This window comes from Geotrypetes seraphini, chromosome 17 (assembly GCF_902459505.1).
Source record: "Geotrypetes seraphini chromosome 17, aGeoSer1.1, whole genome shotgun sequence".
NCBI classification, from domain to species: Eukaryota; Metazoa; Chordata; class Amphibia; order Gymnophiona; family Dermophiidae; genus Geotrypetes; species Geotrypetes seraphini.
The window spans coordinates 22512584-22539338 of NC_047100.1; the positions used below are offsets into that span (position 1 = coordinate 22512584).

At 43.0% G+C, this 26755-nt stretch overlaps 1 protein-coding gene across 10 annotated transcripts in view; it reads right to left on the reverse strand.

The window, feature by feature from the left end:
* ADAMTS9 (ADAM metallopeptidase with thrombospondin type 1 motif 9) overlaps window positions 1-26755 on the reverse strand; it is a 385044-nt gene that overhangs the window by 85510 nt on the left and 272779 nt on the right. For all 10 annotated transcript variants that reach the window (XM_033926508.1, XM_033926507.1, XM_033926504.1 and 7 more), the window contains 13 exons: window positions 24817-24998; window positions 24072-24208; window positions 20935-21052; window positions 20247-20342; window positions 13914-14080; window positions 13671-13800; window positions 12768-12894; window positions 10345-10555; window positions 7989-8153; window positions 6764-6928; window positions 4420-4539; window positions 3037-3126; window positions 1720-1887 (listed from right to left, as the gene is read on the reverse strand). In XM_033926508.1, the coding sequence (XP_033782399.1) occupies window positions 1720-1887; window positions 3037-3126; window positions 4420-4539; window positions 6764-6928; window positions 7989-8153; window positions 10345-10555; window positions 12768-12894; window positions 13671-13800; window positions 13914-14080; window positions 20247-20342; window positions 20935-21052; window positions 24072-24208; window positions 24817-24998 (1876 nt within the window). The remainder of the gene's footprint in view (window positions 1-1719; window positions 1888-3036; window positions 3127-4419; window positions 4540-6763; window positions 6929-7988; window positions 8154-10344; window positions 10556-12767; window positions 12895-13670; window positions 13801-13913; window positions 14081-20246; window positions 20343-20934; window positions 21053-24071; window positions 24209-24816; window positions 24999-26755) is intronic.

The following is a 26755-nucleotide window of genomic DNA, read 5'->3' on the forward strand; positions in this document are numbered from 1 at the left end:
TGTGAATTCGGGACTGCAGTCTACATTTATACATTTTTATAATTTAGACATTTTTGTAATTTTTTAATGTGTATTAATTCATTCATTTTTCATTTAATTTAATTAATTTTGATTGTTATATCTAAAATAATAAAATGCTAGCCGCGCATGCGCACTCTCGCCGCATGTTCCCTGAGATCTGATCTGTCGCGCTAGGCGAGAGTGCGCATGCGCGTTGTACGTCACCAGCCGACAATCGCCTCCACAAGCCCGCTCCCAGCCAGCCGACGATCGCCCCCACAAGCCGGGACTGGGGCACAAAGAGCGCCTCCTGCCCCCCCCCCCTCCCGGGGCCAACCAAAAAACGGAGCCGAGAGGAGTCCAGCAACTTTCTGAACTGGCTCTTGCGATGACCCCGCCACCCGAGTCCTTTGCCGCCCCACCCTTCCCTTCCCTTCCCGCGGACCCGACTACGAACCTGGCGATTCCAGCGTCTGCAGCAGTCTTCACACGCTGCTTCAGGCCCTTCTACTGCCCTGATTTGCTCTGCCGCGTCTCTGATGATGTCATCGGGGACGTGCCAGAGTAAATCAGGGCAGTAGAAGGACCTGAAGCAGCGTGTGAAGACTGCTGCACACGCTGGAATCACCAGGTTCATAGTCGGGACCGCGGGAAGGGAAAGGGAGGTAGAGGAAACGCTAATGCTGCTGCACAGGGAAGTGGTGTGGGGGGAGGGAATGCTGCTTTGGACAGACAGACAGAGGGAGGAAGGGAGACAGAAAGAAAAGAAGAAAGACGCAGGGGCAAGGAGATACACAGAAAGACAGACAGACAAAGGGGGCCAGGGACAGAGACAGACAGAAAGAAAGACAGCTGGAGGAAGAGAGAGACAGAAATAAAGACAGACAGACATATATTCTAGCACCCGTTAATGTAACGGGCTAAAATACTAGTAATATTATATATTAGAAATGTTACTTTTCTCTTCTTTTCTGTTTAAATGGAGTTCTTTTCATAATTTTGATTGAATTATATTGTAAACCGCTTTGATCCTTTTTTGGCTGTATATGCGGTATATAAAGATTTTAATAAACATAAACATTTTGTAATTGGTTTTATTTTCCCCTATGGGCTTCACTTTCCACTTCTTCATCTTAAATCCAGATGCCCACTCTCATAATCTCCAAAAAACCTTCTGCAATTTCTCACAATCTTGCTCATTTTTTCAAATCACTTATGGATATGTTATACAATACAGGTTCCAGTATAGATCTTGAGGCACTCCACTATTGACCCTTTTCCACTTGAAAAACTGACCATTTAGTCCAGTGGTCTCAAAACCGTGGCCCAGGGCCACATGCAGCCCGCCAGGTACTATTTTGAGGCCCTCAGTATGTTTATCATAATCACAAAAGTAAAATAAAACAGTTTCTTGATCCTATGTCTCTTTAGCTATAAATTTATAATATTATTATTAAGACTTGGCCAAAAAGAAAGATTTATAAACTATAAAGAGTTTTACCTCATGCAAAATTGTCATTTCTTTAATAAGACATTAATTATTTTTTTCTGAGGCCCTCCAAGTACCTACAAAATGTGGCCCTGCAAAGGGTTTGAGACCACTGATTTAGTCCTACTCTCCATTTCCTTTCTTTTTACTTCTTGTTTCCGAGACATGATATGAAATTCATGTTTTTAAGAAGAGCAGTATAAATCAAAGAGTGAAGGCAATGTTCTTACAGCAGTCCAATCAAGAGCTTTCCATCGTTCACATGGTGTTACACTGCATGCTTCAGTTGCTGATGGCTTTGGGAGGTGAGAACATGTTTCTTCATCAGCCACAGAACCTTGATCGTCCCGACAGCTCACATATCTCATCCTCATACCCTTCCCACATGTTGCTGAGCACTAGAAAAGAATCGCAGCAGGCATATAAAAATCAAACAACACGAGGGCGGAAAAAGGCCTCCTAAATTTGAATCTAGAGATAAGTCTCTCTACTCAGTCGACAAACTTTGGAAATTCTACTCACTATGAGAGGAAGGAAAAGATTTTAGAGGTGCTTCATGACATGGGTTGCTTAACTTTAAACCCACCATGTCAGTTTAAACACTCCAACATAAATCAGAAAAACCTTCCCCGAGATTTATAAGCTTTATATACACCTTGGGGCTGATTCTATAAAGGGCACCTGAAGTTAGGTGCCTAACTTAATTAGCATATTGGCTTCAATTATGGGCTTTAATAAGCAATAATTAGCAATTCCCAACCCAGTCCTCGGGGCATCTCTCATCGGGTTTTCAAGATATCCACAATGAATATGCATGACATAGATAATCATGCACTGCCTCCATCGCCTGCAAATCTAAACTAAACTAAACCTTAAGTTTATATACCTCACCCTCTCCATGAATATAGAGCTCGGCACGGTTTACAAAAGTTTAATAAAGGAAGAGAACAGCACATTGAGTTTGGTGGATTGAGAATAGGGGGGGGAGGAGAGCGTTACGTTTTTGTGAAAAGACTGGTTTTCAGATGCTTACGGAATGGTTGGAAGGAGACCCGAGTCCGCAGTTGGGTAGTAAGGTTATTCCAAAGCCCTGTAATTCTGAAAAAGAGAGATTTTCCCAATTTTCCCGCATAGAGGATACCTTTTAGTGAGGGGAAGGAAAGTTTAAGTTTTTGGGTGGGCCTGGTATTGTCGGGACTCGGGGAGTTCCAAGATAGAGGGATTAGAGGAGGGAGGATGCCGTGTAGGATTTTAAAAGCTAGGCAGGAGCATTTAAAATGAACCCTGGCGATTAGTGGGAGCCAGTGGAGTTTGGACAAAAGTGGAGAGACGTGGTCAAAATTTACGTTTTGCGAAGGTCAGTTTGGCCGCGGTGTTCTGAATTAGTTGAAGTCTATGAAGACTCTTTTTGGTTAGACTAAGGTAGATGGAATTGCAGTAATCTAGTTTGGAAAGGATCTAACTCGGATATCCTGAAAACTCAAAAAGACTAGGTGTGCCCCAAGGACTGGCTTAGGAAAGGCAGTATGAAATGCATAAGGACTTACAGGAGTCCAGGATCCAAATCTCCATTGGGTCCTACTGTGCAAAATTCTGTTTGTTTCTTGAACCGCTGGACATGGCGCTATTTCACAGTCCTGCGAAAACATTGTGAGGGTAGAAAAAAAGTCATTTTATTAAAAATATAAACATTTTTCGGATGCTGCACTCTGCAACTAAACTCAAGTGCCGATGCAGTCTTATAAAGAAAAGAGCAAATTGTTCATTTTACAGCTATTCAAAACCCTTTACCACAGAAATATTTTAATGAGAACTTTAATAAAAGATACTACTACTACTGATTATTATTTCTATAGCACTACCAGAGGTACGAAGCGCTGTACAGAGTCACGAAGGAGACAGTCCCTGCTCGAAACAGACAAGACAAACAGGATGCCATGGATACATTTTAGTGGAATGGTTAATCAACTGGCTAGGTTGATTGAAAGTGGGGTTATGGATTGAAGGCTATATCAAAAAGGTGGGTTTTCAGTCTGCTTTTAAACAAGGTAAGAGAAGGGGCTTGGCGGACAAACTCAGGTCATTTATTCCAGGCACAGATGAAAGGAACAAAGGCTGGAATTGGCAGTGGAGGAGAAGGGTAGAGCTAAGAGCAGATGATCTGAGGAACAGAGTTCTCTGGGAGGTGTACAAGGAGAGATATTGAGGGGCAGCAGAAAGAGGAAGATTGGTTTGTGTAAAAAAAAACAATGTTTTGGCTAGCTTGAAGGTCAGTGTACCAAAATGGTGCAACACCATGCAAAAAGCTGGCCCGACTTCTTCACCTGGTGCTGGGGAAGTCACAAAGGCAACACTCAGAAACCCCGGTGAAGGAATATCAACCACAGCTGGCCCCGCGACCTGGAAGTGATTTCAGAGGGAGCCAAGACTGTGCAAGCAGCAGGCTAGAGTAGTGAAGGGAGGGTGTGAGCGTGGCATGGGGGGCAGAGAGGTGCTGGTGCCCCCCCATAGAGACAGCGCCCAGGGCAGTCTGCCACCCCCACCTCCATTAGATATGGGATTCATAGCATGTGCACATTAGAACTGGAAAACTGGAGCGATTCTACTAATGTCGCCTAACTGAATGACAGGCAGTAGGCGTCATCAGTGGCGTGGTAAGGGGTGGGCGGTCCGTTCTGGGTGCGGTCTTGCTAAGGGCCGCAGCAACCCTCCTCATTTCCTTGCCGTGCATACATGCCCCTTGCCTTCCCCGCTCTCTCCGACATCACTTCTGGGACCCACTCCTAAGAAAAGATATCAGAGGGCGAGCCGACATCGACGTGGGCATGCTGCTCACACCGAAGAAGGTTAAAAAGGTACGAGGGGGAGGGGCGCCACTGGGTGACATTTTCCTAGGTGCCGTTTATAGAATCGGGCCCTACGTGACTTACCTGTGTATCGGTAGGTTGCGTAGCAGCATCGCACTCGCTGTCATCTACTACAGTCCCGTAGGCTCCGGCGACACATTTCACTGCTCGGATCTGGTAACCCTGGCCACAAAGTGCTGTACACTGGAAATAAGCGGAATTCATCTGCTGAGCAAGTGTCCAATGCTGGTTACACTATACCGGACTTGGATCATAAAAGTTTCAAGTCAAACGGTTTGACCCCCATCATAAATGTAAATATGTTGGGGTCAATAGTCTAAGCAATTTAACCAGCCAGAAACAGCTTCTGGCCACTTAAATCCCTTGTGTGGGGCTCTCCGCTGATATTCACTGGCACGCAATTGGTTAGGGCCACTAAATATCACCACAAACCTTTCAATATTTCCCTGACAAGTGCATTTCCAATACTAAGGCTAATAACTCCAGAGAACAGACCACCCCACCTTCCTGAGTTACACTGTCCTTGCTAGTGCTTCTTAGAAGAACATCATATCATGTCCCAAAACAATAATGCCACAGTCAGGAGATCTGACTTCTGGTTTCTGGAGCAAAAGGGAATCTCTTTCTTTTGCTGACAGAGAGGAAAATGACTGTTTAGAGGTCCTAATTCACATGCGTAATGTCTCTCTTAGAAATATAACTCTTTGGGGTTTCACAGGGGTCTTCGCCTACAATATATGCAGGTGTTATGCTTGCGTCATCTTCCGCCTACATTTTCATGCAGGTCTTATTCATTAGGGCTAGCTTGAAAATCCGATTGGCCTGGTGGTCTCCCAGGACCACTGCACTAGGCTACTTAAGACACCTGTACAACAGCTCTACTAGGCTTTCCTATACCTGGTGCTGAGGTTCTGGAGACAGGTATGTATTCTGATCTTTGTGGGTGTGAGGGGGGGGGATCCGTGAGCACTGGGGGAGTGTGGGGGTGTCTTACCTTGATGCGTGAAGTGGTTTGGGCACCTTTGTGGCACTTAGACTCTTCTAAAACAGGTCTAGTTCCCAAACGTATAAGTTCTGTCCAGGATGTCTTGCAAAATGTTTTGATTATCGCCGCAAGACGACCCTGTCTGACCTGCCCTTGAGACTGCCCAAAGCCCGCCCATAACACACCTCCACCACGCCCATCTCGTGCTCTGAACATCCAGAGGCTGGAACACCTCGCTAGACATGCAGATAGATGGTTTTGATTCTCGGCACTTGGGACGTCCTGGCGTAAACCGGGGTGCCAAAACGTAGCAGGCACGCACGCTGCTTGCCGTATTCTGTAAGCTGCCCGCCAAAACATCAGCCCTCCTGTTGTCTGCATCCTCTTACATTCTATAATTTGAGTGTGTATTTGTAGAATACCAAATAGGCATTCTACTGGCATTTTCAAAGGTATGTGTTCAATGGACGTGCAAATGTTAGCATTCTGTATGCGTAGGTATGTAATTCAGCGCTTATAGATAAGTTAAAAACCTACCCTTTAACACCTTAGAACACCTTCGTAAAAAAAAAAAAACAAAACATATCCTAAGTTTGACACAGTGTTAAATTTCCTTTACAGTTGTTTATGAATAGTGAATAGTTTGGGAGCGAACTGGAAGTTAAGAAAAAACATTTTCTTATAGAAATCTGAAAATGTATTTGTTCAATATTCAAAAAGATTTTTCTAGCTAGCTACAGGGGTCAACTTGACTACATTTTGGTGGAATACAATTTGTCATATATTCAAAATGGAAAGAGCAATAGCAATACAAAGAGGGACATATACTAAATTTATAAAAATATGGGGGCCATTGACAAAATATTGTAGTGAATCATCAATTTTTCTCTTCTTCTTTTCTTTTTCTTCTTTATGGCACATCAGGAGGGGTGGGTAATGGAAATAATATTACATAATATGTTATAATATGTTATATAATGTGTATATGGTGATTGGAAAGCAGTTGAAGGGTGGGTGGTGGGGGAGGGAGTAAAAATATTATTTGAATTTTATGTAGTAGATATAAAAGTGATATTGTGTAATAATTTGTTGTAATTTAATATTTTGTGCACTTGATGTAAAATATGAAAATGAATAAAGAATATTTAAAAAAAAAAAAAAAAAAAGATTTGTATTTTCAAGTCTGTTAACAAGTTGTCTTTTGTCTGGACAGCTCAAAACATGGACAAAATACAGTTTGCTAAACAGACGAAGAGACATTCAGCGCTATCCAGGTAACTTTGGTTAGAAAAACAAGACTCTCCTAGAATTAACCAAATAACTATCTAACTTTAGTCAGTGATTTGAAAGCCACAGACTGAGATCCACACAAAGGAAACCAGATATTTAGCTTAGAATTTAGAGGTTTATCTATTAAAATACCTGTCCCCATGGTCCAACTTGCCAAGATGTACACTCTTGCTGCTGACATATTTGCACAATCTCTGGCTTTATTTCAGACTCACAAAATCGGTCATTCAGTCGCTCTTCTCCAAACTGGCACCAGGCCTGCCGATGTTTATGGCCCTTTCCACAGGTTACCAGACACTGGGAAAAAAAATGATACTATACTATTTGGTACATCTATGAGATTTAAAAGCCCAATTTCAGCAAATAATAATAAACTTTTATTAATATTGACCGGGGTTGCCATTCAACAGATTACTGGAAACTGGAAAGATTATACTAAACTTAATTATACCTTTTGGTGGAATTCAGTCTGTTATATTTATAAAATGGAGAGAGTGCTTGCAATACAGCAAGGAAATTATCATAATTTTAAAAAGATTTGGGGGCCATTGATTACTTATTCTAATGATCAGACATCTTAAACACCTTGGTATTATATAAGATATAGGTGGGGTGGGATTGGGAAAGATAATAATTGCTAATTGTTTTATTATTAATAAATGGGTGGGTGGGAAGGGATTCTTTTATATTTTAATGATTATAAGTAAGATTGTCAAGTGATTTGTTAAAAATTTTTCTGATTGATTATTATACACTTGTTGTAAGATATGAAAATGAATAAAGATTTAAAAAAGGAAAAAAAAAATGACATGAACATTAATTTAAACGTACCTATTTTATTTACAAAGGCATGGCTGTTATAAACAAGAGCTGCCCCTCCCTTGCTATAAAGAGGAAAGGCAATTCAGTGTGTTAATTCAACAAGTTCTAATTTCATTAGGCTCTTTCACTGTGTTGACAATGAAACACTTGAACATAGGGGGCCTAAGTTTTTCAGTACTCTCACTGTTTTACTCCAGTGTTAGAAATGCTGCTAATAACTCAGTATTTTCCAAGGAAAGGCTAAAGCAACTAGAATTTGAATTTGAAGAAAAGATGACTGAGGGGAGATATGATAGAGGTCAATTAAAACTCTGGAATTCGTTGCTAGGGAATGTGGTGAAAGCAGTTAGTTTAGCAGGGTTTTAAAAAGGTTAAAAAGTCCATAAGCCATTATTAAGATGGACTTGGGAAAATCCACCGCTTATTCCTAGGTTAAGCAACATAAAATCTCTGTTTTACTCTTTGGGATCTTGTCAGGTACTTGTGACCTGGGTTGGCCACGGGCAGCAGGAAAGCACATCATGGATTTCCTTACCTCAGACCAGTCCCCAGTTTGCCACTGAGGGCACAAGACATCATTGCAACGCTGCATTGTAATCTTCTCTTGTTGGCTACATTTGCTTTCATCCAAAACATCATTAGAAGAACTGATACAAACAGCCCTTCGCCGCCTTGTACCACCACCACAGCTTTTGGAGCACTTAAAAAAACAAAAGGAGGCAAAAGAGAAACACAGGGTGTTAAAACTTCTTTGCTGTTTATTAAGAGGTGTTAATAAGGATTGACATTTTGTTAGGAATCACACTATACTAAAAAGTTTACTGTTATTTGAATATTTTACTGTTTTAATTGTTTATTACCTATGGGATCACTGCTCCCTCTAAGATGAATGAGAGTCCTCCGAAATCATTATTGCCAGTAGAGGGAGCTGTTTCACAATCACATTTTCAACAGTGAGGGACAAGCAAGTTCTGGAAGACTCCAGGAAACCTATCTGTCCCTGGTAGTGCTGCCTGAAATCAGGGAAATTTTTTTTTGACTCGATTCAGCCTATTGAATTGATTTTTTTATTCGATTCGATTTTCCTGCCCAATTGGGTGGGATTTTTTCCCCAAAAATTCTGACAGGTTTATTTTGTAATCTCTTTTCTCATCCCATCCCCCTTTGCCCTCTCCAATCCCACGCCGGCTCTGTGGTGTAAACAAAATAAACAAAAAAGACTTTTCCACTCTCTCTTAGATCTGAGCTCAAGCTCGCTGTCTAACACCAGTTCTGGCAGGATACACATTCAAATCTGACATATTGTAATCACAAAATAGAAAATAAAATTATTTTTTCTACCTTTTCTTCATGTTGGTCCGAGGCTCCAGTTTCTGTTTGTCTTCTGTTAACTCGCTCACCAGGGTCTCCTGCCCATTTGATATTTTCTTCTTTCTCTGTGCTCACCATCCATCTTCCATTTTGCACCTTTTCTTCCAAAGTCATATCCAACATTTCTTTTCCACTGTCTACCATCTCTCTCTCTCTCCCTGCCCCTGTGCCCTGGGTCTTACCTCTCTAGCCTCTCCATCCAGCATCTCTCCCTTCCTCCCTTCCATTATCATGTGAAATATTTCTTTCTCCCCATGCACCATCTCTCCTTGCCCTCCACCCTATGTCCAGAATTTCTCCCTCTCTTCTCCATGTACGTCTCCTTCCCCTCCACTTTGTTGCACTCCCTTCCTCTCTTCCCCCCTGTGCAGTAGCTTTCTGTCCCTCCCTCCTATCCCCCCTGTGCGGCAGCTTTTGGTCCCTCCAGTCTCCCTGTGCAGCATTTCCCAACCGACACCCCCCCTCCCTGAGATCTGACATACCATTGGGTCACCTAATACAGCAGCAGCAGTGTACGGCTACCAGACAGAGACACTTAACAGGCTGTTTGTGGCTTGCCCCACCAGAACTTCCCTGTGCAACGTTATCAGTGATGTCACCAGTGACACAGCAGAGGGAAGGCCCTGGCGGGGCAAGCCACAAGCAGCCTGTTCAGAGCCTGTGTCTGCTAGCCTTAGTTGTTTACCGCCGCTGCTGCTTTAGGAGGCTCTGAGGTATCAGGTCTCACCGGGAGGGGGGGGATTGTTGACTGAATCAGTAAGTTCAATTTGGGAGAGGGGGGAGAACGAATCGATTCAAATCGACGAATTGGGCAGCACTAGTCCCTAGTGATTGAAAACATAATATTAAAGCACTGCCCTCTAGTGGCAGTGGCTGGAGGATTCCTGCTCAGCTTAGAGGGCACAGTGGTTCAGACCATATTTACTGTACAAGACCTTGAGTGAATTTCTTCAAACAGGTGGTAAATAAATCTAAATAAGTAAGAATTCTGAAGATTAGCTGGAAGGAATCAGTTTCAAATGAAAGATTGCAACTGTGATGGGTGGTAGAAGGTCTGCGACACAAGAAAGATGAGATTTGCCGATTGAATATGCAGAAGTTTTTATGGCAAACTAATCGAGAGCATGGCAGAAAGCAAAACAGAAAGAGGAAAGAGAGCGGCCTGGGACGATGACATCAATTCACGGTGAAGTTCTGGAAAAAACCACTGCGAGAACAGGAATTCTGGCGAGTGCAGAGAAAACCGATGCGTATCAGCCGCCAACTTTAATACTGAACACAACACTTGATGCTAAAGTCCTTTTTTTAAAAGCGCCACTGGATCAAATTTGTTAGTCTAATTCAAGATATTTTCACAGCTGCATTCAAAGAACTGTAACACCTCAGTCATTTCCAGTAGGTTGTAGGAAATCTCCTTCACTGGTTGGGTAAACGACACGACGGACTAAGGACTGCTTTATACACGCTCTGTTTTCTTTCATCGTTTTTCTTTTGTATTTGCTGAGAATATACCAACTTACTTCTGACCAGGCTGAAAATCGCCATCCTCCGGTGTTGCAGTCTACAGAACATTTCTCTCGGTTATTGGGCCTAGGTTGACCACTGCAATATCGATCATCGACTTTTTCTGTGCTTCCTTCTGGCCTGTTGTACTTTGCGCAATATACATCCAGCGTCCGATAGCCAGGCCCACACTGCGCTGTGCATTCACCTTTTTTAGCAATATTCCACCTATATGGAAATAGAAGGAAAATCATTTTTATTAGAAGACAAAGAAACCAAAACACATAAGAGTGCAGCTGAACAGTTGGTTTTTTCTGTTGTTATTTTAAAGCAGGATTTCAAACTTGTCGGTCAAAAATCAACTAGGCTGTGTGTAGCTGTCCTAAGAAAGTGCTCCGTCATCCCAAATCTAGTCGAATCATAGAAACATAGAAAAATGACGGCAGAAAAGGGCCAAAGCCCATCAAGTCTGCCCACTCCATTGACCCTTCTGTTTGATTTTGCTCATCACCCCCTGCCCTCACCTCATTAGAGATCCCACATGAATGTCCCATTTATTTTTGAAATCTGCCACGCTGTTGGCCTCAATCACCTGCCGTGGGAGTTCATTCCAATGATCGACCACCCTCTCAGTGAAGAAATACTTTCTGGAGTCTCCATGAAATTTCCCTCCCCTGATTTTCAGCGGATGCCCTCTGGTGGAAGAAGGTCCTATAAGACGGAAGATATCCTCTTCCACCTCGATACGACCCGTGATATATTTAAATGTCTCGATCATGTCCCCTCTCTCTCTTCGTTCTTCAAGTGAGTACAGCTGCAATTTATTCAGCCTTACTTCATACGGAAGATCTTTGAGCCCCGAGACCATCCTGGTGGCCATCCGCTGAACTGACTCCATTCTCAGCACATCTTTCCGGTAATGTGGTCTCCAGAATTGAACACAATATTCCAAATGTGGTCTCACCATGGATCTGTACAGTGGCATTATGACCTCTGGCATCCTGCTGATAAAACCTCTACGGATACAACCCATCATTTGCCTTGCCTTAGAATCATGATAATCTATTTCATGAAAGCCCACCACATGGGAAAAAGGCTGTTTTCTCTATAATGGGGTATTCCCCCCCAACACGAGTGCCAACAGTTCTAAGTAAATGGGGGTCCCCAGTCAAACCCCCCATCAGAGCGCTTTAAAATACTGTTTAAATCCAGCACACAGATGTCGGCGCTCCATTGTCCACGCGGCTTCATCTCACGCAATTTTGTCTATGTACCGAAGCTAGACCTGATTTCAAAGTGTCCACGTGCCAAAAAGTACCCAAACTGACCAAATGAACACTGGAGGAATTAAGTAATGACACCCCCACACACTCCCCCCAGTGGTCACTGACCACCTCCCACCTCCTAGAACAGCAGCACCTGGTATGGGAAAGCCTAGTAGAGCAGCACACAAGTGTCTTAAGTAGCCTAGGGAGCGGGCTGGTGAGCCATAGAGAGGAGGTCCCAGGCCCAAAAGCCACTCTAACCATTAAATATATGATGGAAAGTGTGAGCCCCCCAAAACCCTACTATACTGCCATATAGGTACCACCAACAGCCTTACGGGCTATTGGGATAGAAGGCAGGTATATATAATAGCTTTTGGGAAATTTTGGAGGGCTCACCATACATTATAATGGGGTTCCAGTGAGATATACACCTGGCACCTTTTTTGTGAAGTTCATAGCAGTGCCCTCTAAGGTGTCTCACTGCTCCGTTGGGATGTCTGTGTGGCCAGTCCATTAGAACTCAGGTCCCTCCCATGTCCGAATGGTCTGGATTTGGATGTTTTGCATTTGGATTTTTCTGTGGTCGAAAATGGTGAATACAGATAGTCATCCTAAAGCTGGTTGACCTGTTGGCCAAGACGTCTAAATAGGTGATTGTCAAAAAATAATTTTGGATGTCTAGTGGTTTTGCCAGTTTTGAAAATGACCATTTCTTTGTCCCCCGATTTTGGACATCTTGCGGGACACATTCATAGTCAGATTTAAGAACATATGAATCGCCATACTGGGACAGACTGAAGGTCCATCAAGCCCAGTATCCTGTTTCCAACAGTGGCCAATCCAGGTCCCAAGTACCTAGCTAGATCTCAAGTAGTAAAAAAGGTTTTATGCTGCTTATCCTAGGAATAAGCAATGGATTTCTCCAAGCCATCTTAATAATGGCCTATGGACTTCTCTTTTAGGAAATTATCCAAATCTTTTTTAAACCCTGTTAAGCTAACCGATTTCACCACATTCTTCTGGAACGAATTCCAGAGTTTAATTACACATTGTGTGAAGAAATATTTTCTCCGGTTTTTAGTAGCTTCATCGCATGCCCCCTAGTCCTAGTATTTTTGGAAAGAGTGACTTTAGAAATCCTATCGAAAATGCTCCTCCATGTATAACAATACCTTAATTCACATTCAGTATTACATGGCTCAGTGACTGGAACAGGTTGAGGAATTCGATCGCATCTTTGATCAGAGACTACAATTTGATCGGCTTCTCGGGTGCAAATTGTTTTTCGTTTTCGTTCCCCTGAGCAAAAAAAAAAAAAGTTCAAGCAGTTTTTAGATTATCTCTTAAATACCAGTATAACCAAGCAACTTCTATCAAACAATAATTTAAAAAAAACAAAAACAAACCCTAAGGTGAAATATGGATGTGGAACCTACCCTATTTGATCAGCATCAATCTGTTATCTCAACCATGGCACATTTCTTAGTACTAGAAATCACTGTTCAAGTTTCAAATTATTTAAATTTTAATATCCGACCATCAACGTGTACCTGGTCGGTTTACAAAGCTAAAAATATTAAAATAAAGTTTAGAAGGGGGGTAGGGAGAGAAAATATGAACATGAAATAAACGAAATATGATTGCAAAGTTAATAATTAAATCGTTAAAACAAATTAAAAATTAATTAAGGAGAAGGGGGGTAGGCGAAAAAAAAAAACCACAGGGGAAGGGGGATTGCTTCTTAAAAGCGGTTCGTTTTATATACTGCTATGGTGTTAGACAAGGAGATTATTAGATACTACTGTATGCGTCTTGGAATAAAAAGGTTTAGTCTTGAATTTATCGAGTGAATTTTCATGGCGTTCCATAGAGTTGGAGCTACAACGGAAAAATTAGTATTTCTAGTGTAGTACAATTCCTTGATAGGAGGAATGGCCAATAAGTTCTGATCAGCTGATCTAAGGGTCCTAGAAGAGCGATAGGGAATGATAAGTTTATCAAGAAAGGATAGTAGGTAGAAATGCAGGATGCGAGGGTTCACAAAAAGAGCTTTGCAGTTCCTACCCTAACCTCACCATGGCACACTTTACTGCATGCCAGCCAAGGACCATAGGGGTTCCAATAAAATTGCTGAGGCTTGTCTTCAATGGGAATATTAAAGGTATATCGGACATCAGGATTGTAAAGATTACCCACTGACAATACCTGAAAAACAAACAAACAAAAAAAAGAGCCAAGTTAAAGACCAGAAGTCACTGATTTCGTGAAAATGAAAGCTTGGCACAGAGGAGCATATGTTACACAGCATGAAATGTTACCTGCAGAACTATTTCTTGCTCCAGGCGGTCAGTGCAATTGACTCTTTCCACGGAATGGTCTGACCCACTGTACTCAATCATAGCGCTTCCCACTTTGATTTCCCTCTTAAACATACTGACGACAAAGTCTCCATTTAGTAAGAATTCCCCATTGCTGCTGGACAAAGCTGTACAAACAAGAACAACATTTGGATCAACAAAGCCACTTAAGAGGTACGGAGCTCACCAAAACAACAGGCAGAGCAAATTGGATCCAGCTACGTTAAAGAGGTAGTTTTAGAAGCATCTCCACATATAAATTATACGGATAGGCAGCCCAAAAGGTTTTATTTCATTTTGTGTCCCGTGTCATGTGCGGCATTTCATTTCCTGTAACATGTGTGGCATTGTTCGTTCTGTTTCATTAAACTTGATTTTTGTTTTAGAAGCAATGCCACTAAGAAGCTTTTGGTAAAGAGGGCTTCACTCTAGCTCAAAGGCAAGCACACATTTTAAAAAACACGATCATTTGGGCCAGGGCTTTACCGGAGAGATTTAGGAAGTCATTTCTCCTTAATCATCCATTGTTTATTTCTGTTCCTAAAACGAAGAAAGAAATTGCAGCTTCACTACTTAATTGGCAGGTTGCAGAACTGCTGTTTCAATACGCAAGCGCCAAAAGACTCAAGAATAAATCAGAAAATACTTGTGCTAGAAACATGGAACAGCCTCCCAGTGAAGATAGTGGAAACAAATACAACGGAATTTGAAAAAGCCTGGAATAAGCACAGAGAATCCCTGGTTGTGAAGGAGCAACGACAGATCAACTGGGGCCCATGCCATTACACCAAGAGTTAAAGTTAGAAGAGTAGATGGCTCCAAGTAAAGAATTATATAGTAGACTTGACTGGTAAATAATAGAAGGATAGATTATAGACCATAAGTAGGGGTGGTATTATAAACCTCCCTTGCATACCTTCTATTGATTTTCAACTCACTTAATTTGACGGCCCTCAGAGATGCCACCAAGGGTTCAATAGATGATCATAACCCTTGGCTTTATGCACCCAATCGTCACCGGGTCGATATTAGTATAAAACTAGTTCAGTCTTGAAATGTATTTTTTTATATATATATTTTTTTGTGTTTTTATGAAAATTTACAACTTGAGTTCAGTATGATAAATAATCTTTAAAAAGTATTTGAGTCAATACTTAGCTTAACCGAGGTGGTGGTTGACAAGGGATAAATAAGCCAACATGTTTCACCCGTAGAGGGTGAACTTATATCGGGTGGTCACGTCGTGAGAAGTCAGTTTAAGTAAGGGATTGTAGCCCTGAGGAAACCCCCTCTATGGGTGAAACATGTTGGCTTATTTATCCCTTGTCAACCACCACCTCGGTTAAGCTAAGTATTGACTCAAATACTTTTTAAAGATTATTTATCATACTGAACTCAAGTTGTAAATTTTCATAAAAACACACAAAAATATATATATAAAAAATACATTTCAAGACTGAACTAGTTTTATACTAATATCGACCCGGTGACGATTGGGTGCATAAAGCCAAGGGTTATGATCATCTATTGAACCCTTGGTGGCATCTCTGAGGGCCGTCAAATTAAGTGAGTTGAAAATCAATAGAAGGTATGCAAGGGAGGTTTATAATACCACCCCTACTTATGGTCCAAGTAAAGAATGACACGGTGACGGAATTCATTACCGTTCCCATCCCTGCACATAACCACGGGAAACCATCCCGGGACATTCTTTAGTGTCTATCTCAACCTCAGTCCTTCTACACCAGCAAGGCTGCGCCCATTCATACTCTGATTCTTATGTAAGCCAAATATAGGATAATGAAGCCATTGTGACATCACTAGTGAGTTTGGGTCTTAGGCATTGGTGGAACGAGGCATCATGACATCACAATCTCAGCTCTGGAATGTTGCTACTTGTGACCTGAATTGGCCACTGTTGGGAACTGGGTTTGATGGACATTTTGATCTGCCCCAGTATGGCAATGCTTATGGTCTTATGTTCTAACTATCTCAGCCTCGGTCCTTCTACACCACCATTCTTCAACGCAAGGCTTGAGGGTCAGTGGCTTTGCCCAGTCATACTCTGATTCTTCCCTCTTTCCTTAAAGAATGACATGGGGATGGTTTCCTGCAGGTATCTGTGGGGACAGGAACGGTGGTGAATTCTGTCACCGTGTCATTCCCTAGTCTCAAGTTGCATATTCTAGGCTTCCATATTCGCTATGTGGCTTGCTGATCATCGAGCAGCAAAGACCAAGGGTCAATGCATTAAAAGTTTAAAAGTAATTTGCATTTGCAAAATTCTCTTTACCTCTTCCCAAAACACACAGGCTCTTTTTTACTAAGCTGGGGTAGAAGTTTCTATTGCAGCCCGGAGCGTTAAATGCTCCAACATTCATCGGACTTCTATGAGTGTTGGAGCAACATTGGAGTATTTAGTGTTTCGGTCCGCATTAGAAACCTCTACCACGGTTTAGTAAAACGGGGGGGGGGAGGGGGGAAACAATGCTGTAAACTAGTGGTTAGAGCACCAGGCTGACAACCAGGGAAGCCACATGAAATTTTGTTGTTGTTTCTTGTGATTTTCGGCAAGTGAAACAAAGACACATAGAAACATGATGGCAGATAAAGGCCAAATAGCCCATCCAGTCTGCGTATTCACAGCATCTCCTCTCCCTATTGGCTAACACTTGCATTGTGAGGTCATAGAGATTTATGGTTATAGAAACAGAGAAACATGACGGCAGATGAAGACAACATGGCCCATCCAGTCTATCCCTCTACAGAATCCACCCCATTGCCTCGGGTACAAAGTCAGATTATAAGTTCTCCAGAAACAGTGAAATACCTTATTGTAACTTGAGTTATTATCTACTAAAAAGTGTAAACTAAATCCAAATAATTAACATCACTACAACTACCTTTAAGTAGGGTTACCAGACATCCAAGGAAACCTGGAGATGTCCTACATTTAGAGGACTGTCTGGGCTCCCGGACGGACTTTCCAAAACCCAGCATTTGTCCGGGTTTTGGAAAGCCCCGACCGCATCTGGAGGGCCTCTGAGCATGTGCGGGTGATGTCACACACATCCGTGCATGCTCCAGGCCCTCCAGGTTCGGCTGGGGGCAGGGCTTGGGACAGAACGGGACAGAGTCATGTGTCTGCGGTTTCCATGAGAACAATATGGTAGCCATACCTCTTCGCATATGCGACTTTGGGCCAAGTACTATTCTGTTTACAGATACTGCACATATTCAATCATGGAGCGGGAATTTTTTTTTTTTTTAAGATTTTGCTCACACCTGTTCAGTTGTAGCTCACACTTGGCATTTCCCTATACCTGGAAGGCTTCTAATCTAAGTCTATACTTGAAGCAATGGAAGGTTTAAGTGACTTGTCTAAGATGACAGTAGTGGGAATTGAATGGGGCACCCCAGGAAGTCAAGCTCAGTGCTCTAACCACGAGGAACGTCCAGAATTTAAAATGCTCATTTCTCTTTTCAAGCCATTAGACCGAGAAAATCAGGATGCCCAATAGCATCATTTCTTAAATATCATGACTTCTTTCCCGAGCTTTGCACGCAGTCAGGAACTGGGCTTCAGTCTAAGTGCTTTCTAAAGGAAATTGTTTCCTGAAAGTCGTGGTCTGCTGGCCAACTTCAGGGTAATGCAATTAAGTAACTAATTTCCTGACTTAGCTCCCCCACCATTTCACCCACCGCAGCTGCGTTCCAAAGGCAAAAAAAAAAAAAGTCCAGTTCACATCGAACCGTCAAAAAAAGAAGGAGCGAGCGATCACAAATCACATCGCCACACGCAAAGACGCATTCGAAAGTTCAGCAACTGGCAGCCCTGGCAGAAGCAAATCCTTTTCATCCGTTTACAAGCGTCTCGTAAAATCTATGAACCGTTTTGGCCTTTTCCTTTGGGTCGGATCTAAGCGGAGGCCTCTTTTGCCTTTTTCGGCCTTTAAAAAGTTCAGCGTCGCAAGTGAGGCCCCTAGATATTTCACAGTTTTCTGGTTCAAAAGGGTTAAGTCTTTTGCACCTCTTCAGCTCAATGAAAAACGACAAATTCCTCCCCAGCTGTTTGGCAACCGCTGTAAGGTTCAAGGTTTCTAAGGTCTCTACGCTTTCACATTCACTGAGCTGTAAACACTTCTTCAGCGTTTGCATGCAGAAAGGCTGCATCGATATCAATGGGCGTGAAAACCATAACTAGCAAAGAATGCTTACCCACGTTCATACTCCCACTCCCTAAGAAGGCATAAGCTCTGGCTCCAGCGAAGTGAAGGTTATCAGGAGGTTCCTCTGACTTGCAGGGGCCAGAATTGGGTAACTTGAACCGAATGCTGAGCAAGGCCATTTCAGGGCACCGTTTCTAGGAACGGTCATTTTTTTTTTTCATACTTCATCCACTGTGGAAGAAGAGCAGCTGAATGAAAGTCTAAACGTTAATAATGAGGGTCTGGATTTGGGGTTGGTTTTTTGTCCGAAGCATATCTCCAGTGTGCCATGAGCAGCAAAGGGCGTGCGGCTCCAAAAATGTTTTATTTTGTTTAAATTCCCGTGTCATCTAAGGGAATTTTTTTTTTTTTTTTCCCCTCGTATTTCGACAGCAATATTTTAAAATCAGGTGCGCGCTTCGGGAATTTTCTCCTCCACTGCCAATTCCGCTGGGGCTGGAGACGGAACTGGGTGGGGTTACGTGTCCGGGGTTTTCCTCTGTAAAATATGGTAACCCTATTGTTTCCAGACCTTTGAGACACCCGAGCATGTGGTTCAGAGGTGAGGGATTGTTACAAATCAAAAAAGAAAAGCTAACTGGAGCAGTCAGAAAAGCCAAAAATAAGACACGCTGACAATTCAGCGCCGTCAATTCGGCGCAAGACAGAAGCGCGCGGGGGAAAAAGTAATTTTAAAAGAGCTTCGACAGGGGGGGGGTTTTGGGGTATTGGTTAGTGTTCGCGCTGCTGTTGGAGGGGGGACTCGGGGGGTTGGAAACCTCCATTATAGCGAAAACGGAACTTTTTCTGATTTTTTTCGGGAAAAGTTCCGTTTTCTCTATAATGGGGGGGTTCACCCCCCCCCCGCAACAGCAGCGCGAACACTAACCAATAAAGTGGGGTGGTTGCCACCCCAAACCCCCCGTCGGAGCTCTTTAAAAATGATTTTTTCCCCCGCGCGCTTCTGTCTTTCGTTGAATTGTCGGCGCGCTGGCGTCTGGCGCGCGATTATTCCGTCACCCACAAAGTATGGTCTAGGGTAGGGTTACCATTTGGTTCCAGAAAAAGGAGGATGGATTGAGGCATCCGGGTTTTACTTCCATTGAAAGCAATGGAAGAAAGAAGGACAGATTGAAAGCAATGGAGGTAAAACCCGGATGCCTCAATCCATCCTCCTTTTTCTGGGCCATATGGTAACCCTAGTCTAAGGATAGTTCTACAGAATAAGCAAGGGACATAACATCAGAGGAACACTCCAACCAACCCACTCCACTGCTAGCCACGTGGAAATGCTTTCCTAAGAATGCATAGTTTAAGAATAAAGGAGATGATTCCCTGTGGGAGAAAATATCCTTTTATCATTTCTTTCTGCACAATCAAGTAGGGTTACCAGATTTTATTAGCTGAAATCCCAGCTTCATGGCCACGCCCTGTCCTGCCACTAACCCCGCCCTGTCCCTCCCCCAAGCCACGCCCCCCACAAACCTCTGTGGCGTCAGGGCATGTGGCGGACCTCCGTGCATATTTGGATGTTGACACAATGAAGTCACGCGCATGGATATGATGTCATCACGCCAACTTTGACACATGCGTGGAGGTCCTCCACATACTGGCCCGACATCGGGGACTTCCATAACCCGGACAAACTGCTGGGTTTTGGAAGTCCCTCCGGGCACCCAGACATGTCCTGGTAACCGTACGATCAGGTACATAAGCCTTGCAGGGCTGAAGGAAAATGGGCCTTTTTTAAAATGAGTTACTCTATCTCCCTTGAGGGCTTAGTGTTGATTATTAAGCCAGATACTCTCTGGAAAACATTTCAACCTACCTAGTCAGCAAGACTGAAGAACCCCTGTAAAATTAAGTTAGACATTTCCATGCCACTGCTTCACTTAAAGCTTACAAAAAAGAGTCTGCTTCCGACAAAATATGCACACTGGCAAGATGTGATGATCGATTCACCTCTGCAGTATAATTTGATTCTGCCTCTGAATGAAAATGGATTTGCTCCTGGTAGACTGGGATCTGAGAGGCAGGCCCAGACACCAATCTGCCTGCAAGAATTGTAATGTAGATTCAGCCTCACCAAGGTAGTTATCGTCTTCGGCCTTCCCTGAATAACTGTGCTGCCGTATGTCGAGGTTTGTGGCACCAGCTGGGATACGAGCAACAACGTTATAGCCTAAGAAAGGATTGCAAAAAAAAATATGCACAATGTATTGCAAAATCACGCGGCTTTCCCTTCCTGCGAGATGCTTTCATGTTTCCCTTATATCAGTGTTACCGCAGGACGTTTTTTTAAATAATTTTTTATTCATTTTTAAACTTACATCAAGTGTACAGTAAATATCAACCAAATATAATACATCACTTGAAAAATTTTCAATATCATACACCAAGAAGACTTAAAAATCGATGCAAATCTTTCTGTTGCCGAAGATACACTGGCAGTCTATTGGAAAAAGGATGCTCCCCAACAAGGTCCTACCGCCCTCCAAATATTAGTGATGCCCCCTTTCAATACCTCCCCCTCTCTTGAAAGCAGAGCTCCCCAATCACAGACCCTCTCCCCAATAATAGACTCCCTTCTTCAAAAAACAGAACCCCCCATATACCACATCTCCTCCTGACACCTCCTTCCCAATAGCAGACACCCCCCCCCCCAAAGCAGACCCTCTCGGAGTAAATTTGTTTCAGAACATAGGTGCAGCCTTACAAATCTCTTTCCTTGGGCGGGTGGGGAGGGGAGGGGTCGTTTAAGGAGACCATCTTACCGTAATGAACTGCATTGAACGTGCCTGCAACTGTTTTGCATGAGGAGCTGTCACCGCCGCAAACACCGCACTTATCTCGCCTGGCTTTGGAGTTGAGAACATGGTCACAGCCGGCTTGCTTTAGAAGAAAAAAGGCAAAAGAAAAAAAACAAAAAAACTCAAGACACTCCACAAATATTGAACTATATAGGTGCATGGCTCAGGTGACAGCTGGGAAGCATTAAAGGGGGGTATAATAAGCTGTACACAAAAAACGTTTTTAGCTAACACGGACCTGTTGTTTTTTTTAAATGCACTTGTTAAGTTATGCCAGTTTACTAAGGAGCCCCTTTACTGAAGTGAGCTTACTTCACGTCTAACGGTAAAAATTAGCACTCAGTAAGTGCAAAGGCTGTGTGGAAATTGCGAAAGGTATGCCCAGCCTTGATGTATCTTATATTGGTTTTTGTTTAAATTTCTCTGCTCTTTTATTGGTTTTGCTTTATGTATGTTTATTTGGAAACCGCTGCGACTCCAGGCGGTATATAATTTTTAAATAAAATTGTCTTTTTTTTATTGCCAACCATTTTGAATGGGATTTTTTTCTGCAATAATGGTACAAAATTGCTATAAATAAAATATATCCTCTGCAGTTGCTACACTGAAATATTCATTCCTATAGGTTGACTGTTTGGAATTAGTGTGAAGTACCTACCATCTCCTCTTGAGGCGCTAATTAAACAAGTGTTACCGTGCACTAAATGGAAAGTGCTGACAATGCCCTTTCTCTGTCCATAACCAACCCAGGGGGCAATTCTGTAACTCAGTGCCTTCATTGAGGCGCCCCAAGAATGTATGGTAGGGGCCTATTCTATAATGGAACTTAGGCGCATAGGATCCATAATAGAATACTAACGCAACTCTGCATTCTATTCTATTCTGGTATTTTATTATCCGCTTTCTCTTTTAAGCGTCCACACTTGTGCCAGTTATAGAGCGCAGAATCTCGTATTCTGTACATTATACGTCTAGGTCAGGCTTGCCAATCTATGGCCCACGGTCCAGAATCTGGCCCACTCGGTGACTTGGCTCTCTGCAAGCTTTGAGCCACATGAAGCTGGAAGTTCTCATTGCTATTGTGGGGTTCAAGGCTCACCAGACTTGAAACCGTAAGACCTCCCTGAACTTCTGGCACCAAGCTGCTCTAGCTTTCAGAGAGTCATGACTGGGGGGGGGGGGATATATACTTGAGAGACAGACTGGGTGAAGGCTGAGGGGTACATGAGAGAGAGAACGAGACTGAGGAGAGGACAAAGAACGATATTATTTTGCCACTATTTGACGAAACATGCGGCAAAATACAACAGTGCAAGTTCTGGCCCTCCAAATATTACAAAATGGAAAATGTGGCCCCCCCTATAGGAATCTAAGTACAGCAGGGGTGATTGTAACTTAAGTATTCTGTACATCACGTGTGTAAATGGGAGCCTGGAGCCCCTATATCCTGCCCATGCTCCATCCCTGTGTAACCCCCCTCCCCCCCCCTTCCTTGTGAATACAAGCTATAGAAGCTAAAGAGGTGCCTAAGCAGCATGCTAACATATACCTGTCTAGTGTGCCCCGGTGCCGAAAAGTTGGCGGGACGCTGCACTAGTCTATAAACTGCGCCAAACTCGGGATGCAGTTCACGAAACAGCGCTTTTTGGCAGCACTGATTTGTAAGTGCCATATACACTTCTCCCTCCGTACTCACGGTGGATGCGGGTGGAACACAGCCGCGAATACGGAAAAACCGCAAATAACTTTTTAGGTGTTGTTCGCGGTTTTGTGTAAGCGCCATCGTTTTTACTATTGAAACCGCGAATTTAGGGCTTACTGTACAGTACAGCAGGCAAGCAGCGATTCCCAGCGATTTTCAGGGTAATAGCGATTTTCTCCATGCATGCTGGGAAGCAGCGTTTCTCTCTATGGATGCTGGGAAGCAGTGTTTCTCTCTATGGATGCTGGGAAGCAGCGTTTCTCTCTGTGCATGCTGGGAAGCAGCGTTTCTCTCTATGGATGCTGGGAAGCAGCGTTTCTCTCTGTGCATGCTGGGAAGCAGCGTTTCTCTCTGTGCATGCTGGGAAGCAGCGTTTTTCTCTGTGCATGCTGGGAAGCAGCGTTTTTCTCTGTGCATGCTGGGAAGCAGCGTTTTTCTCTGTGCACAAGAAAAGGAACTGAACTCATGAAGTAATTTTGGGGGGGGGCGCGGAGAAAGCATTCGACAAATCGCGAAGGGATCATAACGTTGCTGACAATATTCTCTAAAACAGTTTAGGCGCAGTAATACAAGGCCCTGACAAAACAAATGGGAAACGGTTGGGCATTCGTCGGGCACAAAAGTTAAGTGCTCCCCTTTTCCAAGCACCTTACGCACTTAAAGCACTTTCATATTTATATTTATTGATAATTGATATTTAAATAATTTTGCACAGCACAAGTCGCTTTACCAAAGACCGATGATGAATTTACCACCCCAGTTAAGGGCACGAAAATTCAATTTAGCATTGCCTTGGGTAATTTGAGGTCTGGTAATTTAAACACAACTTGATTTGATTTTGTTCTAACTGCGTAATACACTTTACTAAAATGGTCCCCTTAGTGCCCTGCTCGCAAAAACAATTTTCAGCCAACTGTGACCTGCTTTTTTTTAATGCACTAGTTAAGCAATGCCAATTCGCTAAGTAAAACAAGATTGAATAAACAACGTTCAGTGCATGTGTGCTGACCCGGAGCCACCAAGTTTTATCTTTGCCGTTTCCATCTGTGTAAATATTGTGATTGAACTATCCAGCACCCCTCTCAATCACAGCAGATAGCAATATCGAGCAAAACTTGATTTGCGAACGAAACGACACAACCGGACGAGCAGTTAATTTTTTTATTTTAAATCTCTTGCATTAGTGAAAGCTTAAACCGCCATGAACTGGAAAAATATACTCACCCCTTTCCTAGCCCGCCCCACCCTTCAAGACGTCCGGAAATACATCAAGGAAAACACCATCTACCCCCTCTTTTACTAAGGCGCGCTATGCTTTTTAGTGCGCGTTAAAACGCTTAGCGCACTTTCGTAAAAGGCGGCCCAAGTAATCAAATATTTCATACAGAAAAATACTCACCCGGCAGAGCCCTTGGACGCAGATATCATTTGCATCTGGGCTGCACAGAGTGCCGTCAACAACTCTGTCCTTGAGCTGGTAGTACGCTGTACTTCCAGCCACTCTGCAATACAACTTGCAACGGTCCTTCATTAAAACTGGAAAAGAAAAAAAAAAAAAGCCCAGAAGTGACTGCATTTGTGACATCATCGCTCACAGACACTAGTGACCGGCCTCTCTAATCTAATCTAATCTTCGGTTTATAGACCAGGTCATCGCCCAGCTGATGTTCACATATAATTAAGACTAGAGTACATAGCAGAAAACATAGGAGAAAGAAGAACTAATTCAAAACTAAAGTACATAAGAAAAATAACTACAATATTATCATTTCGTTGAGGCTGTAGTTAACAAATTTAAAAATTGCGAGAACAACAAAGTTTTCAGGAATTTACGAAATAATTGCAGCCGGCCTAAAAGCCTAATGGAGTCGGGAAGTTCATTCCAGATCTCTACAAACTTGAAAACAAAAGATCGACTGAGCTTCCCAGTAGATTTAATTCTCTTAAAGGAAGGGAAGGCTAACTTATATCTTGGTGTGTCTCTCAAATGGCAAAGTCGAAGGATATTCCAACATAAGGGGACAAAAGGATCAACTATTCCATAGAGAAGTTTGAAGATTATGCATGCGCATTTGAACTGGATCCTACAGCGGACTGGGAGCCAGTGAAGCTGGATCAACAAAGGGGAACATGATCATACTCACTTCCACTGTACTTAGGCACCCAACGGACAGTAGGAGGTAGACCATTGATGTTAAAATGTTTGCCATCGAAATGCGCACACTGCTCCTCTCGAAAGTCCTTCTTCTGTTTCGAGCAAGGCTCCGTGTTGCAGGATTTAAATTTCATTCGCCGGCCCACACAGTATTTCCCACTGTTACTCGGTCTGTGGCAACGACATGTAAGGTAGACATACATAAATTTCCAATGAAAAGATCGTCTGGAAAACCTTAGTTTGGAGAGGCTATGTTTCTCCAGTCGCAATCCAGAAGTCTCCAAAATGCTTCCGATTCAAATTAAATTAGCTCCGACATCTGTTGCATTTTGATTATATAGTTAGTATGTCATTATCATTTTCAAAAATGGCAAAGTATTTCCAGAATCGGATATCAGGCATCGTTGGCTTGCAAAATCTCCAAAGCTGACTGCAAAGACAATCTAACTATTACACTATTTTACTCCCCCCCAGCAAATGGAACCAAGCCAAAGAAGATTTCTATGAATACCTCCTCACAAATTCCGTCGCGGGCACCCACAATCTTCTTGCAGGGGACGTCAATCTACACCTTGAACAGGAAGAGAATTCCAACGTGGCCGATCTCCTCTCCTTCCTAACATCCCTAGGTTTCTCTAAACCACCCCCTACAAAAACCCATGACAAAGGCCATCACCTAGATCTGATCTCCTTCCTCCCCAATACCACTTCAACCCCCAGCATCAACCTTAAAGAAGAAAACTGGTCCACCACCCCCTGGTCTGATCACCTCCGTTGCAATTTCAAATTACACTGGCTAATAAAACAAACCAAAAAACAACCAAAAACCACCCACAAAGAAAAAACAAAATGGTCTAGAGGCCAACTTAACCCAGAAGAATTCTGGTCCCACTACAACCCAACATCCATCCCAGATCCTGACCCTAACTTCATCTCAGACTGGAACAATTTCAGCAATAAGACCCTAAACGACATTGCTCCACTGAAACTTTACAAGAAAAAACACCGCTCCTCCGCTAAATGGTTCGATGCAGATCTTCTTGCCCTCAAACGTGAAGTACGCAAACTGGAAAGAACCTGGTGCAAAACAGGCACAAACACAGATAGACACTCATGGCGAATTAAAGTCACAGAATACAAAAAAATGATTAAAGAAAAACGACACAAGCACTACTCCCAACTTATCAACACCCCATCCCTAAACACTAATAAACTCTTCAGAATAGTTAACTCCTTATTTGACACCGTCCCACATAAAAGCTCCCCCACTGATCTACCACCCTCCCCAACAAACCTAGCTGACTACTTCGCCAACAAAATTCTCAACTTGAAAACATCGCTCACAACAACTAGCACTTACCCATATATCCAACCACCCTCTCCAGAAAAGGATGGCTCACCAGCAGACATGACCTGGTCTCACTTCAATAACCCAGACTGGAACCTATTTCTCAAGCTATACTCAAAATATTCCAAATCCAACTGCCTACTAGATAACTGCCCTCCAACCATCATGAAAACTGCCCCCCTCCCCTTCAAAGCGGAACTCTTCAACTGGATAACCTTGTGCATGACAACCGGCCACTTCCCACTGGAACTTGGACACATCCTCGTATCTCCAATAATTAAAAACCCCAAAGAATCTCCCTCCGTAATCTCCAACTACAGACCCATCGCCAATATTCCTCTCTTCCAAAAAATCATGGAAGGACTAGTCAATCACTACCTCACATCATACCTAGAGAAATTTAACATCCTCCACGAATCCCAGTCTGGATTCCGCACCAATTACAGTACGGAAACCGTTCTAGCCTCACTAACCAATCACCTCCTCCAACTATTCTCACTGGGAAACAGCGCACTGCTACTACAGTTCGACCTCAGCAGTGCCTTCGACCTAGTAGACCATGACATTCTGATTAACTGCC